Genomic DNA, 18,621 nt, shown 5'->3' on the forward strand with positions numbered 1-18,621 from the left:
ACTGACCTGCCCTAGTTAAATAAAGGTAAAATAAAAAATAAAAATAGTTAGATAAAGGTTAAATACAAAAAAAATTTAAATGCCAAACGTAATACAGAGTCATACACAATCTACCGGATCACATTTCTATTTCCTGTTGGGCAGTTTTACTTTTTTTTTTTTTTTTTTGTACATTTGACTCCGACAAGTTGTTTTAGAGGAATGACTTGTATGATGTCTCACCTGGGCTGACATGTCTATCAGTTTGGTGAGCTTCAACTTCTTGCCCTCCTCTGTTTTCAGGAAGTCCAACAGACTTCCTGTAGATAAGGAAAGAAGACCCTCAAAGCTGTTAGAACTGTTGCACTTTAAATCACAGTGCAGAAACATCTAGGTACTTACCAGCATGCAGAAACCCATTGTTACCACATACTGTACATTTCTAGAGAAATACCAGGTACATACCAGATAAATACCAATTGAAAGACCATAATAGAAAGTGTAATCAATTTTCTTAATACTATTTCCTGCAATGACTAAAGCACATAGCAGTGTCCTTCCCATTGAGATCTTATCATTTACTAGAGTGGCTGATGTCACAGACCTGCATAGCTCTAGAATGAGCTGATAATGGCAGCCATCTTGGTCAGGAATAAATTGCAATAGGTCATCATCAATAAAATGTCACAATAAGCTGTGTTCGCGTTTGTCTTCTGGGGTGCAAGGAGACATCCAGCTCCATTAAAAACCTTGTCACGTTTTCAAGGGGATTGCAAATAAATGATTACCATTATCTAGTTGTAATGTCCATCACCTCTTGAAGAGCATAGTCAGACATACAAATTTCTGATTATTCCATCCGAAACAATTGCACACATTTAGCTCTGTGGTCAGAGTTATACAGCATGTAACTGCATGCTTTTCCTGATCAATTAATCATGTAATTTCAGATAAGGGACTGTAGCCTCTCTCTCTCACTCACCATGCTCACACACATAGCCTATCTCTCTCTCACTCACCATGCTCACACACACAGACTATCTCTCTCTCCATGCTCACACACACAGACTATCTCTCTCACCATGCTCACACACAGGGACTATCTCTCTCTCTATGCTCACACACAGGGACTATCTCACTCACCATGCTCACACACAGGGACTATCTCTCTCACCATGCTCACACACAGGGACTATCTCTCTCACCATGCTCACACACAGGGACTATCTCTCTCACCATACACACAGACTATCTCTCTAACCATGCTCACGCACACAGACTATCTCTCTAACCATGCTCACACACACAGACTATCTCTCTCTCTCTCTCCTCTCTCTCTCTCTCTCTCTCTCTCTCTCTCTCTCTCTCTCTCTCTCTCTCTCTCCCTCTCTCTCTCTCTCACTCACCATGCTCACACACACAGACTCTCTCTCTCTCTCTCTCCTCTCTCTCTCTCCCTCTCTCTCTCTCTCTCTCTCTCTCTCTCTCTCTCTCACTCACCATGCTCACACACACAGACTATCTCTCTCACCATGCTCACACACACAGACTCTCTCTCTCTCTCTCTCTCCTCTCACACACTCTCTCTCTCTCTCTCTCTCTCTCTCTCTCACTCACCATGCTCACACACACAGACTATCTCTCTAACCATGCCCAGACACACAGACTCCCTCTCTCTCTCTCTCTCTCTCTCTCTCTCTCTCTCTCTCTCCCCCTCTCTCTCTCTCTCTCACTCACCATGCTCACACACACAGACTATCTCTCTCACCATGCTCACACACAGACTATCTCTCTCTCTCCCTCTCTCTCTCTCCCTCTCTCTCTCTCTCTCTCTCTCTCTCTCTCTCTCTCTCACTCACCATGCTCACACACACGGACTATCTCTCTCACCATGATCACACACATAGCCTATCTCTCTCTCTCCCTCTCTCTCTCTCTCTCGCTCTCTCTCTCCATGCTCACACACACAGACTACCTCTCTCACCATTGATCATGAACTCCGTGACGATGTAGATGGGTTCCATGGTGACGACGGCGTGGAGGCGGACCAGTCTGTCGTGTTGCAGCTGCTTCATCAGGTTGGCCTCCTGGAGGAAGGCCTCAGGCTCCATGGTCCCTTCCTTCAGGGTTTTCACCGCCACCTTCTGATTGCCCTTATAGTAACCTGGCCATAGGGGACGATACGAGAAGAACCCATAAGTCATAAGACTTATGTAACAGACTGAGGACCGTTTGGAGATTGCAATAGGTGGGAAGAACATTAATGCAAAGGTAAACAAAAACACACGCACGCACGCACACACACACACACACACACACACACACACACACACACACACATTGCTTCAGCATATCTCGTACCCATCCAGACTTCTCCAAACTGTCCTGCTCCCAACTTCCTGATCATTTTCAGCGTGTCTCTGGGGATCTCCCACTCGTCCTGGGCCCACGGCTGAACGGGGGCCTTCGGCTTGCAGGGGGCGTTCAGACGCTGGCACAACCCATCACACGTACCTATGACACAACAACAGACCCCAGAGAGAATTATAGCCTGTCAGCCATGCCTGTGACACCGACAATAGACCTCAGAGAGAAACACATGCTGTTCCCTATTTATACATTTTCATTGTTATTGATTGCGGTAGAGCACCCAGACAAAAAGGCATCTGATGACGTATAACAAAGATGATTTGGTGAACCATGCTCGCTCGTTTAGTAACCTTTCCAGAGGCATGAAGATTTGAAATAACAAAACAAAAACAAAAACAAGAAAACTCTGTCATGTTTTTTAGAAGTCTTCACTTTTACATGACATTTAGACCTGTATTCAATCGGCTCGAGTGTTAACCAGCGATGGCAGACCAACCCGCACAGCGGATGTTGTTACTGTCGGAGGGAGGAACTGTGTTGGAGCAGACAAAATAAGTGAACAGCTGCTCTTGAGATCAATGTCTTGAAGCCACACCCGCCCCACTCACGTTAGAAGTTTGATATGAGAAAGTTGTAGACTTTGTAGAAATAATTAAAAAATCATTCAACAAATAAATTAGGATTTATATCATCTTAATGGAGGAGTAGATTACATCTGTCATCCTGTAGATTACATCTGTCATCCTAATGGAGGTGTAGATTACATCTATAATCTGTCATCCTGTAGATTACATCTATCATCCTAATGGAGGAGTAGATTACATCTGTCATCCTGTAGATTACATCTGTCATCCTAATGGAGGTGTAGATTACATCTGTCATCCTGTAGATTACATCTGTCATCCTAATGGAGGAGTAGATTACATCTGTCATCCTAATGGAGGAGTAGATTACATCTATAATCTGTCATCCTAATTGAGGAGTAGATTACATCTGTCATCCTAATGGAGGAGTAGATTACATCTGTCTATCATCCTAATGGAGGTGTAGATTACATCTGTCATCCTAATGGAGGTGTAGATTACATCTATAATCTGTCATCCTAATTGAGGATACATCTATCATACTAATGGTAATACATGTATCATCCTAGCCACTTTAATCTATGCCAATGGTTTAGATTACATGTACTCATCTGTCATATGTATATACTTACATCTATCATCTAATGTATCTTGCCTATGCTGCTCTATACCATCACTCATTCATATATCATCTGTCATGTACATATTCTTTATCCCCCTACATGGTGTATAAGACAGTCTGTTTTTGGAGGAATTGTTAGTTATCATTACTTGCTAGATTATTACTGCATAATGGAACTAGAAGCACAAGCATTTCATCCTACACTCGCATTAACATCTGTCAACCTAATGGTATGTGACAAATAAAATTTGATTTGATTTTTTATTTGGAGGTGTAGATTACATCTGTCATCCTAATTGAGGAGTAGATTACATCTGTCATCCTAATGGAGGTGTAGATTACATCTGTCATCCTAATTGAGGTGTAGATTACATCTGTCATCTATCATCCTAATGGAGGTGTAGATTACATCTATCATCTCATCCTAATGGAGGAGTAGATTACATCTATCATCCTAGTGGGGTTGTAGATCACATCTCTCATCTGTCATCCTAGTGGAGATGTAGATCACATCTGTCATCTATCATCCTAGTGGAGTTGTAGATCACATCTGTCATCTGTCATCCTAGTGGAGTTGTAGATCACATCTGTCATCTGTCATCCTAGTGACGATGTAGATCACATCTGTCATCTATCATCCTAGTGGAGATGTAGATTACATCTGTCATCTGTCATCCTAGTGGTGATGTAGATCACATCTGTCATCTATCATCCTAGTGGAGTTGTAGATTACATCTGTCATCTATCATCCTAGTGGAGTTGTAGATTACATCTGTCATCTATCATCCCAGTGGAGTTGTAGATTACATCTCACATTCCAGTGTACCAATTTGTAAACGAGGCTGCATGTTATTAACAAGTTAACATGTTTCAGCAGATCCTTTTAACAACAATATGCTATTCAGACCCTTTACTCAGCACTTTGTTGAAGCACCTTACAGCCTCGAGTTTTCTTGGGAATGACGCTACAAGCTTGGCACACTTGTGAGTTTCTCCCATTCTTCTCTGCAGATTCTCTCAAGCTCTGTCAGGTTGGATGGGAAGCATTGCTGTACAGCTATTTTCAGGTCTCTGCAGAGATGTTAGATCGGTTTCAAGTCAACTTGTTCCTGAAGCCATTCCTGCGTTGTCTTGGCTGTGTGCTAAGGGTCATTGTCCTGTTGGAAGGTGAACCTTCGCACCAGTCTGAGGTTCTGAGCGCTCTGGAGCAGGTTTTCATTAAGGAGTTCTCATTACTTTGCTCCATTCATCTTTCCTCAATCCTAACTAGTCTCCCCGTCCCTACCGCTGAAAAAACATCCCCACAGCATGATGCTGCCTCCACCATGCTTCACTGAAGGGATGGTGCCTGGTTTCTTACAGAGGTGACGCTTGGCATTCAGGCCAAAGAGTTCAATCTTGGTTTCATCAGACCAGAGAATCTTGTTTCTCATTGTCTAAGAGTCCTTTATGTGCCTTTTGACAAACTCCAAGTCATGTCCCTTTTTTGGGGAGAGCCTTCCATCTGGCCACTCCACCATAAAGGCCTGATTGGTGGAGTGCTGCGGAGATAGTTGTCCTTCTGGAAGGTTCTCCCATCTCCACATAGGATCTCTGGAACTCAGTCAGAGTGATCATTGGGTTCTTGGTCACCTCCCTGACCAAGGCCCTTCTCCCCATCGATTGTTCATTTTGGCCCAGCGGCCAGCTCTAGGAAGAGTCTTGGTGGCTCCAAACTTCTTCCATTTAAGAATGATGGAGGCCACTGTGTTCTTAGGGATCTTCAATGTTGCAGACATGTTTTGGTATCCTTCCCCAGATCTGTGCCTCGACACAATCCTGTCTTGGAGCTCTACGGACAATTCGACCTCATGGCTTGGTTTTTGCTCTGACATGCACTGTTAACTGTGGTACCTTATATAGACAGGTGTGTGCCTTTCCAAATCATGTCCAATCAATTGAATTTACCACAGGTGGACTCCAATCAAGTTTGAAAAACATCTCAGGGATGATCAATGGAAACAGGATGCACCTGAGCTCCATTTCGAGTCTGAATACTTAAGTAAATAAGGTATTTCCATTTGAGATTTTAAACCCTTTTTCATGATATCCAATTGGTAGTTACATTCTCATCGCTGCAACTCCAGTACGGACGCAGGAGAGGCAAAGGTCAAGAGCAATGGGTCCGAAACACAACTCTGCCAAGCCGCACTGCTTCTTGACACACTACCCACTTAACCCAGGAAGCCAAGCCGCACTGCTTCTTGACACACTACCCACTTAACCCAGGAAGCCAAGCCGCACTGCTTCTTGACACACTACCCACTTAACCCAGGAAGCCAAGCCGCACTGCTTCTTGACACACTACCCACTTAACCCAGGAAGCCAAGCCGCACTGCTTCTTGACACACTACCCACTTAACCCAGGAAGCCAAGCCGCACTGCTTCTTGACACACTACCCACTTAACCCAGGAAGCCAGCCGCACTGCTTCTTGACACACTACCCACTTAACCCAGGAAGCCAGCCGCACTGCTTCTTGACACACTACCCACTTAACCCAGGAAGCCAAGCCGCACTGCTTCTTGACACACTACCCACTTAACCCAGGAAGCCAGCCGCACTGCTTCTTGACACACTACCCACTTAACCCAGGAAGCCAGCCGCACTGCTTCTTGACACACTACCCACTTAACCCAGGAAGCCAGCCGCACTGCTTCTTGACACACTACCCACTTAACCCAGGAAGCCAGCCGCACTGCTTCTTGACACACTACCCACTTAACCCAGGAAGCCAGCCGCACTGCTTCTTGACACACTACCCACTTAACCCAGGAAGCCAGCCGCACTGCTTCTTGACACACTACCCACTTAACCCAGGAAGCCAAGCCGCACTGCTTCTTGACACACTACCCACTTAACCCAGGAAGCCAGCCGCACTGCTTCTTGACACACTACCCACTTAACCCAGGAAGCCAGCCGCACTGCTTCTTGACACACTACCCACTTAACCCAGGAAGCCAGCCGCACTGCTTCTTGACACACTACCCACTTAACCCAGGCAGCCAGCCGCACTGACACACTACCCACTTAACTTCTTGACACACTACCCACTTAACCCAGGAAGCCAGCCGCACTGCTTCTTGACACACTACCCACTTAACCCAGGAAGCCAGCCGCACTGCTTCTTGACACACTACCCACTTAACCCAGGAAGCCAGCCGCACTGCTTCTTGACACACTACCCACTTAACCCAGGAAGCCAAGCCGCACTGCTTCTTGACACACTACCCACTTAACCCAGGAAGCCAGCCGCACTGCTTCTTGACACACTACCCACTTAACCCAGGAAGCCAGCCGCACTGCTTCTTGACACACTACCCACTTAACCCAGGAAGCCAGCCGCACTGCTTCTTGACACACTACCCACTTAACCCAGGAAGCCAAGCCGCACTGCTTCTTGACACACTACCCACTTAACCCAGGAAGCCAGCCGCACCAATACATGCCACTTCATGGGTATCCCAGTCGCAGCCAGCTGCAACACACCCAGGATCAAACCCGGGTCTGTAGTGGTGCCTCAAGCACTCCGATGCAGTGCCTTAAACCGCTGCGCCACTTAGGATTAGACTGTTTTTAATTTTTTTATTCATGTGCTAACATTTCAGTTTTTGTCGTTATGGAGTATTGTGATGTCGTTATGGGGTATTGTGATGTCGTTATGGAGTATTGTGATGTCATTATGGGGTATTGTGATGCCGTTATGGAGTATTGTGATGTCATTATGGGGTATTGTGTTGTCGTTATGGAGTATTGTGATGTCATTATGGGGTATTGTGATGTCGTTATGGAGTATTGTGTACAGATTGATGAGGATAAAAATGTATTTAATACATTTCAGAATAAGGCTGTAACGTAACAATATGTGGAAAAAGTCAAGGAGTTTGAATACTTTCCGAATGCACTGTATCTACCTTAAATACCTCATACCTCTCCACATTGACTAGGTACTGGTACTCCCTGTATATAGCTCCACATTGACTTGGTAGACTATCCAGGGGATATAAAGAGAAAGAAATATATAACCAGGATCAAACCCGGGTCTGTATTATGGAGTATTGTGATGTCGTTATGGAGTATTGTTATGGTCATATGAACTTTAACCTCAAATATATAACCTTGATGTTCATGGTCATTTTTAACTCACGGGTATAGTACTTGACCAGCTCCTGCAGGGAGGAGAAGGAGGTGGACGGAGAGATGTAGAACCCTCCGTTATCCAGGGAACGGATCTTGTAGTGCTTCACCACATCCCCATGCTCCAGCCCTACGTCTCTGATGGACAGGGAGAGAGCACCTTTTGGGGCGACATGTCAATGACACATACAGTGTTAGTGTGTTAGATATTACTGAGCGGGTCGGAACTAGAAGCACAAGCATTTCGCTACACTCGCATTAACATCTGCTAAATCATGTGTATGTGACCAATAACATTTGATTAGCTTACAGCTTTATGAGGTTTTTTTTTTCAGTCCTTGATATCGGCTTGTATCAGTTTGTTTAATGTATATATCAGTTCTGTTAATGCCAATTATATGGTTATACGTACAAGATGGATGATTTGACCATTCCAAGTCTTTCAGTATTATATCTTTGGAGCTATTTTGAGTTAAAAAAAACAATGTTGTGTTGTTCTGAAAATGTTGTATTTTAAAAAAGGCAGAGAGGATGATTCTGACCTTTGGTGGTCTCACTCTCTCGAACTAGAAATGACCCAGCTTTATTCCCCGGAGCCAGGAGCAGACGCTCTGTCTCTCTACGACTCAGGTCCTTGAAAAACCATCTACAATACATGGAAGAACAGGGAAGTGTCGCCAAATAATGTGTTACATACTTAGCATACGGATACAGGAAGCATACGGATACAGGAAGCATATTGATACAGGAAGCATATTGATACAGGAAGCATACTGATACAGGAAGCATATTGATACAGGAAGCATATTGATACAGGAAGCATAGTGATACAGGAAGCATACGGATACAGGAAGCATATTGATACAGGAAGCATACGGATACAGGAAGCATAGTGATACAGGAAGCATACTGATACAGGAAGCATACTGATACAGGAAGCATACGGATACAGGAAGCATACTGATACAGGAAGCATACGGATACAGAAAGCATATTGATACAGGAAGCATATTGATACAGGAAGCATACTGATACAGGAAGCATACTGATACAGGAAGCATATTGATACAGGAAGCATATTGATACAGGAAGCATAGTGATACAGGAAGCATACGGATACAGGAAGCATATTGATACAGGAAGCATATTGATACAGGAAGCATAGTGATACAGGAAGCATACTGATACAGGAAGCATACTGATACAGGAAGCATAGTGATACAGGAAGCATAGTGATACAGGAAGCATACTGATACAGGAAGCATAGTGATACAGGAAGCATATTGATACAGGAAGCATATTGATACAGGAAGCATACTGATACAGGAAGCATAGTGATACAGGAAGCATACTGATACAGGAAGCATACGGATACAGGAAGCATATTGATACAGGAAGCATATTGATACAGGAAGCATACTGATACAGGAAGCATATTGATTCAGGAAGCATACTGATACAGGAAGCATACTGATACAGGAAGCATACTGATACAGGAAGCATATTGATACAGGAAGCATATTGATACAGGAAGCATACTGATACAGGAAAGGAAAGTGTTTTAAATTTCCTGTCAACACAACTCACTTAATTTATAATGATCTATGATGAAGTATGTATTGTAAATGTGTGATAACATGCTCGAAGTGTTAAATTATTAAAAAGAAAATGTCTGACTTGTGTCAGAGCAGATTCACTTACTTTTCTATTTCTAGGGTGTCTACTCTGGCCACGTACGTACATGGGATGCACCCCTCCTCTCCCGTCACCAGTGACTTAGCAAACCACCAGTCCCCATTCCTTCAAAGAACAACAACAGAGCATGTTTTGTCTATTTCGTTACACGTCAAAATGAGCCACGTAACGGTGCCTCCAAAGGATACTGCTATCCTGTATTATCACACTGAGGATATGATATCAGACTATTGTCTGAGAACCCAACGTCGGCGTGACATCTCCCTAATGTAATAATGAGTGACCGTTTGTTGTAAATCAGCACTGTACTCACTCCTGGAGGATCTTAAGCCTCTCTCCTTTTCTGAACGGTAGGTCCTGGTCCGTGGTTGGTTTGAAGTCGTGCAGAGCAATGACAACGTCTTCGTCTGGAAGAGAATATGTGTAAAGGTGAAGTTTGCATAATATCAAGAAATAAGGGTTTTGTATCAACAAAACTCTGACAATAGTCATCCTTGTAAAAGGGTTTGCAAAATGATGTTCTGAAACAGGTTGACAAATTACATTCTGAAACAGGTTGACAAATGATGTTCTGAAACAGGTTGACAAATGATGTTCTGAAACAGGTTGACAAATGATGTTCTGAAACAGGTTGACAAATGATGTTCTGAAACAGGTTGACAAATGATGTTCTGAAACAGGTTGACAAATGATGTTCTGAAACAGGTTGACAATTGATGTTCTGAAACAGGTTGACAAATGATGTTCTGAAACAGGTTGACAAATGATGTTCTGAAACAGGTTGACAAATGATGTTCTGAAACAGGTTGACAAATGATGTTCTGAAACAGGTTGACAATTGATGTTCTGAAACAGGTTGATAAATGATGTTCTGAAACAGGTTGACAATTGATGTTCTGAAACAGGTTGACAAATTGATGTTCTGATACAGGTTGACAAATGATGTTCTGAAACAGCTTGACAAATGATGTTCTGAAACAGGTTGACAAATGATGTTCTGAAACAGCTTGACAAATGATGTTCTGAAACAGGTTGACAAATGATGTTCTGAAACAGCTTGACAAATGATGTTCTGAAACAGCTTGACAAATGATGTTCTGAAACAGGTTGACAAATGATGTTCTGAAACAGCTTGACAAATGATGTTCTGAAACAGCTTGACAAATGATGTTCTGAAACAGGTTGACAAATTGTAACTTACCATTACCGGAGGCCTGTTCCGTATTGTGTGCCTGAGTGGAGAAAATATATTTGTGAGAATGATAAGATGTCATAATATCATTATTCATAAAGACACCAAATAAATCTAGAAAAATCAGTTAACGTATTAATCCCTGATTCACATCTATGATGTCATAAATGGGCAAAGCGTCAGATAAACATCCTGTTTGGAGATAGGGTGGAATGAAGTGTCCACTTCTGTTACTCTGTTGTCAAATCAGATCAAATGTCACATGCTCTGAATATGGTGAAATGCTTATTTTACAAGCCCTTTTAACCAACAATGCACAATTAAGAAAATAGAGTTAAGAAAATATTTACTAAATAAGCTAAAAAAAAATCAAACAACAATATTGAGGCTAAATACAAGGGGTACTGGTAACAATTCAATGTGCGGTAGGTGGGGGTAAAGGTTAGTGGAGGTCATTTGTGCATGTACAGTAGGTGGGGGTAAAGTGACTATGCATAGATAATAAAACAGCGAGTAGCAGCAGTGTTAAAACAAGGCCCTTAACCCACAATGCAGTTTTAAGAAAATTCCCCCCCAAAAAGTAAGAGATAAGAAAAACAAATAATTAAAGAGCAGCAGTAAATAACAATAGTGGGGCGAAATACAGGGTATTACGGTACAGAGTCAATGTGGAGGCTATATACAGGGTATTACGCTACAGAGTCAACGTGGAGGCTATATACAGGGGGTACCGGTACAGAGTCAATGTGGAGGCTATATACAGGGGGTACCGGTACAGAGTCAATGTGGAGACTATATACAGGGTATTACGGTACAGAGTCAATATGGAGACTAGAAACAGGGGGTACCGGTAGAGAGTCAATGTGCGGGGGCACCAGTGTCGAGGTAATTGAGATAATATGTACATGTAGGTAGTTATTACAGTGACTATGCATAGATAATAACAGAGAGTAGCAGCAGTGTAGAAGGGGGGGGTCAATGCAAGTAGTCTGGGTCGCCTTTTGATTAGATGTTCAGGAGTCTTATGGCTTGGAGATAGATGCTGTTTAGAAGCCTTTTGGACCTAGACTTGGTGCTCCGGTACCGCTTGCCGTAAGGTAGCAGGGAGAACAGTCTATGACTAGGGTGGATGGAGTCTTTGACCATTTTTAAGGGCCTTCCTCTGACACCGCCTGGTATAGAGGTCATGGATGGCAGGAAGCTTGGCCCCAGTGATGTACTGGACCGTTCACAATACCTTCTTTCTGGGATAATGGTGTTGATGTGAGCCATGATCAGCCTTTCCAAGCATTTCATGGCTACAGATGTGATTGCTATGGGTTGGTAGTCGTTTAGGCAGGTTACCTTAGTGTTCTTGGGCACAGGCACTATGGTGGTCTGCTTAAAACATGTTGGTATTACAGACTCGGACAGGGAGAGGTTGAAAATGTCAGTGAAGACACTTGACAGTTTGTCAGTGCATTCTGACAGTACACATCCTGGTAATATGTCTGGCCCTGCGGCCTTGTGATTGTTGACCTGTTGAAAGGTCTTACTCACATCGTCTGGGTGTATATAGGTACTCACAGTGTGGTTGGAGGTGTTGGGTGTATATAGGTACTCACAGTGTGGTTGGAGGTGTTAGGTGTATATAGGCACTAACAGTGTGGTTGGAGTTGTTGGGTGTATATAGGTACTCACAGTGTGGTTGGTGGAGTTGGTGGTTTGAGAGCCTTTCCCTGGGTGGTTGGAGGTGTTGGGTGTATATAGGTACTCACAGTGTGGTTGGAGGTGTTAGGTGTATATAGGTACTCACAGTGTGGTTGGAGGTGTTAGGTGTATATAGGTACTCACAGTGTGGTTGGAGGTGTTAGGTGTATATAGGTACTCACAGTGTGGTTGGAGGTGTTGGGTGTATATAGGTACTCACAGTGTGGTTGGAGGTGTTGGGTGTATATAGGTACTCACAGTGTGGTTGGAGGTGTTAGGGTGTATATAGGTACTCACAGTGTGGTTGGAGGTGTTGGGTGTATATAGGTACTCACAGTGTGGTTGGAGGTGTTGGGTGTATATAGGTACTCACAGTGTGGTTGGAGGTGTTAGGTGTATATAGGTACTCACAGTGTGGTTGGAGGTGTTGGGTGTATATAGGTACTCACAGTGTGGTTGGAGGTGTTAGGTGTATATAGGTACTCACAGTGTGGTTGGAGGTGTTGGGTGTATATAGGTACTCACAGTGTGGTTGGAGGTGTTGGGTGTATATAGGTACTCACAGTGTGGTTGGAGGTGTTGGGTGTATATAGGTACTCACAGTGTGGTTGGAGGTGTTGGGTGTATATAGGTACTCACAGTGTGGTTGGAGGTGTTGGGTGTATATAGGTACTCACAGTGTGGTTGGAGGTGTTAGGTGTATATAGGTACTCACAGTGTGGTTGGAGGTGTTAGGTGTATATAGGTACTCACAGTGTGGTTGGAGGTGTTGGGTGTATATAGGTACTCACAGTGTGGTTGGGGGTGTTGGTGGTTTGAGAGCCTTTCCCGGGGTGGTGGATGTCATCTTTCTGACGTTTCTGACCACTGCAGCTGGAACCCATCCTTTATAATGGTCTGATCCACACCAGTGTCTCTAGGGTCATGCCCTGGGCTGAAAATTAACACATCAATTAATCGATCGATCAAATCAATCAATCAAATCAAATCAATTCATGTAACTTTCCCCAGAGGAGTGAAATTTGATTAGTGAAAAGTGGAAACATTATATTTTTTAAAGTCCATAAAAAAGCGTGTATCTATTACCCTCTGGGATTCAGTAAACTGAAATATTAAATTCACAGTCGGTCAGTTTGTGGATAGAACACCGAAAGCTAACATTATGTATCAGAACAGTTGCCAGTTCATCTTTAGGAACTGTTTACTGCCTGTAGCGTTCTGTATACACCTACAGTGCCTTGCGAAAGTATTCGGCCCCCTTGAACTTTGCGACCTTTTGCCACATTTCAGGCTTCAAACATAAATATATAAAACTGTATTTTTTTGTGAAGAATCAACAACAAGTGGGACACAATCATGAAGTGGAACGACATTTATTGGATATTTCAAACTTTTTTAACAAATCAAAAACTGAAAAATTGGACGTGCAAAATTATTCAGCCCCCTTAAGTTAATACTTTGTAGCGCCACCTTTTGCTGCGATTACAGCTGTAAGTCGCTTGGGGTATGTCTCTATCAGTTTTGCACATCGAGAGACTGACATTTATTCCCATTCCTCCTTGCAAAACAGCTCGAGCTCAGTGAGGTTGGCTGGAGAGCATTTGTGAACAGCAGTTTTCAGTTCTTTCCACAGATTCTCGATTGGATTCAGGTCTGGACTTTGACTTGGCCATTCTAACACCTGGAAATGTTTATTTTTGAACCATTCCATTGTAGATTTTGCTTTATGTTTTGGATCATTGTCTTGTTGGAAGACAAATCTCCGTCCCAGTCTCAGGTCTTTTGCAGACTCCATCAGGTTTTCTTCCAGAATGGTCCTGTATTTGGCTCCATCCATCTTCCCATCAATTTTAACCATCTTCCCTGTCCATGCTGAAGAAAAGCAGGCCCAAACCATGATGCTGCCACCACCATGTTTGACAGTGGGGATGGTGTGTTCAGGGTGATGAGCTGTGTTGCTTTTACGCCAAACATAACGTTTTGCATTGTTGCCAAAAAGTTCAATTTTGGTTTCATCTGACCAGAGCACCTTCTTCCACATGTTTGGTGTGTCTCCCAGGTGGCTTGTGGCAAACTTTAAACAACACTTTTTATGGATATCTTTAAGAAATGGCTTTCTTCTTGCCACTCTTCCATAAAGGCCAGATTTGTGCAATATGCGACTGATTGTTGTCCTATGGACAGAGTCTCCCACCTCAGCTGTAGATCTCTGCAGTTCATCCTGAGTGATCATGGGCCTCTTGGCTGCATCTCTGAACTGTCTTCTCCTTGTATGAGCTGAAAGTTTAGAGGGACGGCCAGGTCTTGGTAGATTTGCAGTGGTCTGATACTCCTTCCATTTCAATATTATCGCTTGCACAGTGCTCCTTGGGATGTTTAAAGCTTGAGAAATCTTTTTGTATCCAAATCCGGCTTTAAACTTCTTCACAACAGTATCTCGGACCTGCCTGGTGTGTTCCTTGTTCTTCATGATGCTCTCTGCGCTTTTAACGGACCTCTGAGACTATCACAGTGCAGGTGCATTTATACGGAGACTTGATTACACACAGGTGGATTGTATTTATCATCATTAGTCATTTAGGTCAACATTGGATCATTCAGAGATCCTCACTGAACTTCTGGAGAGAGTTTTCTGCACTGAAAGTAAAGGGACTGAATAATTTTGCACATTTTTCAGTTTTTGATTTGTTAAAAAAGTTTGAAATATCCAATAAATGTCGTTCCACTTCATGATTGTGTCCCACTTGTTGTTGATTCTTCACAAAAAAATACAGTTTTATATCTTTATGTTTGAAGCCTGAAATGTGGCCAAAGGTCGCAAAGTTCAAGGGGGCCGAATACTTTCGCAAGGCACTGTATGTCAAAGGAAGCTGTAGAAGGATCTGAGATGTAGGCTGCCATCTGAGGTGGCACCCTATTCCCTAGTGCACTACTGTCAGTATGGGCCCTGGACAAAACTAGCGCACTATTTCGGGCATAGGGTGCCATGTGTGACACGGTTTACACTCTACAAGGTGTTGAAAAGTGTTTCCACAGGGATGCTGGTCTCATGTCGACTCCAACGCTTCCCACAGTTGTGTCAAGTTGGCTGGATGTCCTTTGGGTGGTGGACCAATTATTGATACACACGCGGGAAACTGTTGAGCGTTCTTGTTGTTGCAGTTCTTGACACACTCAAACCGGTACACCTTGCACCTACTGCCCCCTTGTTCAGAGACGCTTAAATATTTTTTTGCCTTGCTCATTCACCCTCTGAATGGCACACGTACGCAATCCATGTCTCAGTTGTCTCAAGGCATAAACATCCTCATTTAACCTGTCTCCTCCCGTAGATTTAACAGGTGATATCAAGAAGGAATCATAGCTTTCACCTGGATTCACCTGGTCAGTCTGTCATAATGTTTTGTGCAATCAGTGTATGATGCTTTAAAATATATAACATGATATCAGATCAAAAAATGGTAAGAAAATATTACTTTTACAATCAACACTAAAACACAATTTCAGATAGCTACAATATGAATTATTATAATTTATTCTTAAATACCTTGGAACTTGGTCTTCACTTGTGTCATCAAAAGCATTCCAGTTTGAAGTGTCTGCTATTTCCTTATTCAACTCTCTCTCTCTCTCTCTCTCTCTCTCTCTCTCTCTCTCTCTCTCTCTCTCTCTCTCATAACTCAAACCTTCAGAAGGCACAAACACACAAACATACTGTTGAGCGCCCTGTGTCTATCCTTAGGGACAACATCAGTTGAACTAGATTAGACAGTAGTTGTTGTGTTTATTTATACTGATGGCCCACTCCCTTTCCTGCATTGGAATGGCCACATGTGTGTGTGTGTGTGTGTGTGTGTGTGTGTGTGTGTGTGTGTGTGTGTGTGTGTGTGTGTGTGTGTGTGTGTGTGTGTGTGTGTGTGGGTGTGCTTGCGGGCGTCTCTGTGCATTGACGGTTTGCAGTGGTCATAATTGACTCGTTGACTACAATAACAATTATATTAGACTACTGATTTCTGTGTCTGATTTCTGTTATTAGGTGTTTGTGTGGAGGTGGGGATACAAATGCTAGTTTCTGTACTTCAACAGGATCTGCTATAGGATGTTGTTTACTAGCCAACAGTAATGCATTTCCTGATTGGGCTATTAAACTGTTCAAATCTGGTACTAGGGTATCTGGTACTAATCTGGTACCAGTAATCTGGTACTAGGGACAGCTAGGGTCCTGTCTCAGACTGGTACTGTAAATAGGGTCCTGTCTCAGACTGGTACTGTAAATAGGGTCCTGTCTCAGACTGGTACTGTAAATAGGGTCCTGTCTCAGACTGGTACTGTAAATAGGGTCCTGTCTCAGACTGGTACTGTAAATAGGGTCCTGTCTCAGACTGGTACTGTAAATAGGGTCCTGTCTCAGACTGGTACTGTAAATAGGGTCCTGTCTCAGACTGGTACTGTAAATAGGGTCCTGTCTCAGACTGGTACTGTAAATAGGGTCCTGTCTCAGACTGGTACTGTAAATAGGGTCCTGTCTCAGACTAGTACTGTAAATAGGGTCCTGTCTCAGACTGGCACTGTAAATAGGGTCCTGTCTCAGACTGGTACTGTAAATAGGGTCCTGTCTCAGACTGGTACTGTTAATAGGGTCCTGTCTCAGACTGGTACTGTAAATAGGATACTGTCTGAAACTTTGGGGGTAAAATTTATTGTAACTGCACATTTTTGATGGTGGTGTGTGTTCGTGTGTTCATTTTTGTGTGTGTGTGTGTTTGTGTATGTTGTGTGTGTGTGTGTGTGTGTGTGTGTGTGTGTGTGTGTGTGTGTGTGTGTGTGTGTGTGTGTGTGTGTGTGTGTGTGTGTGTGTGTGTGTGTGTGTGTGTGTGTGTTCGTGTGTGTGTGTTCGTGTGTGTGTGTGTGTGTGTGTGTGTGTGTGTGTGTGTGTGTGTGTGTGTGTGTGTGTGTGTGTGTGTGTGTGTGTGTGTGTGTGTGTGTGTGTGTGTGTGTGTGTGTTCGTGTGTGTGTGTGTTCGTGTGTGTGTGTGTGTGTGTGTGTGTGTGTGTGTGTGTGTGTGTGTGTGTGTGTGTGTGTTTGTGTGTGTGTGTGTGTGTGTTGTGTGTGTGTGTGTGTGTGTGTGTGTGTGTGTGTGTGTGTGTGTGTGTGTGTGTGTGTGTGTGTGTGTGTGTGTTTGTGTGTGTGTGTGTGTGTGTTCGTGTGTGTGTGTGTTCGTGTGTGTGTGTGTGTGTGTGTGTGTGTGTGTGTGTGTGTGTGTGTGTGTGTGTGTGTGTGTGTGTGTGTGTGTGTGTGTGTGTGTGTGTGTGTGTGTTCGTGTGTGTGTGTGTTCGTGTGTGTGTGTGTTCGTGTGTGTGTGTGTTGTGTGTGTGTGTGTGTGTGTGTGTGTGTGTGTGTGTGTGTGTGTGTGTGTGTGTGTGTGTGTGTGTGTGTGTGTGTGTGTGTGTGTATATATATATATATATTTGTGTATTTTCCCTGACGTCAGTCTCAGTTCCTGTGGTTTGGGGTCTCAGCTACTGTGAGTGTCAGTTTTGTCTGAGCACAGCTTTTACATACAGCTAACTGACAAAATAATGCCAACCCCAATATACAGTCTTAATATGCACCCTGGCCCTGATTCTACATCTGTCTTAATATGCACCTTGGCATAGATTCTACATCTGTCTTAATATGCACCTTGGCATAGATTCTACATCTGTCTTAATATGCACCTTGGCATAGATTCTACATCTGTCTTAATATGCACCTTGGCATAGATTCTACATCTGTCTTAATATGCACCTTGGCCCTGATTCTACATCTGTCTTAATATGCACCTTGGTATAGATTCTACATCTGTCTTAATATGCACCTTGGCCCTGATTCTACATCTGTCTTAATATGCACCTTGGCCCTGATTCTACATCTGTCTTAATATGCACCTTGGCATAGATTCTACATCTGTCTTAATATGCACCCTGGCCTTGATTCTACATCTGTCTTAATATGCACCTTGGTATAGATTCTACATCTGTCTTAATATGCACCTTGGTATAGATTCTACAAATGTCTTAATATGCACCCTGGCATAGATTCTACATCTGTCTTAATATGCACATTGGCATAGATTCTACATCTGTCTTAATATGCACCTTGGCCCTGATTCTACATCTGTCTTAATATGCACCTTGGCCCTGATTCTACATCTGTCTTAATATGCACCTTGGCATAGATTCTACATCTGTCTTAATATGCACCTTGGCATAGATTCTACATCTGTCTTAATATGCACCTTGGCATGATTCTACATCTGTCTTAATATGCACCTTT

At 43.2% G+C, this 18,621-nt stretch overlaps 1 protein-coding gene across 1 annotated transcript in view; it reads right to left on the reverse strand.

The window, feature by feature from the left end:
• Positions 1–16,015, reverse strand: part of blk (BLK proto-oncogene, Src family tyrosine kinase) — a 46,058-nt gene extending 30,043 nt beyond the window's left edge. The window contains exons 1-10 of the mRNA XM_042301107.1: positions 15,854–16,015; positions 13,098–13,240; positions 10,627–10,657; positions 9,739–9,832; positions 9,432–9,530; positions 8,273–8,376; positions 7,741–7,890; positions 2,341–2,493; positions 1,964–2,143; positions 223–299 (exon numbers count right to left, since the gene is read on the reverse strand). Of these exons, the coding sequence (XP_042157041.1) occupies positions 223–299; positions 1,964–2,143; positions 2,341–2,493; positions 7,741–7,890; positions 8,273–8,376; positions 9,432–9,530; positions 9,739–9,832; positions 10,627–10,657; positions 13,098–13,190 (981 nt within the window). The 5' untranslated portion in view covers positions 13,191–13,240; positions 15,854–16,015. The remainder of the gene's footprint in view (positions 1–222; positions 300–1,963; positions 2,144–2,340; positions 2,494–7,740; positions 7,891–8,272; positions 8,377–9,431; positions 9,531–9,738; positions 9,833–10,626; positions 10,658–13,097; positions 13,241–15,853) is intronic.
• Positions 16,016–18,621: the final 2,606 nt, after the last annotated feature.

This window comes from Oncorhynchus tshawytscha, linkage group LG18 (genome assembly GCF_018296145.1).
Source record: "Oncorhynchus tshawytscha isolate Ot180627B linkage group LG18, Otsh_v2.0, whole genome shotgun sequence".
NCBI classification, from domain to species: domain Eukaryota; kingdom Metazoa; phylum Chordata; class Actinopteri; order Salmoniformes; family Salmonidae; genus Oncorhynchus; species Oncorhynchus tshawytscha.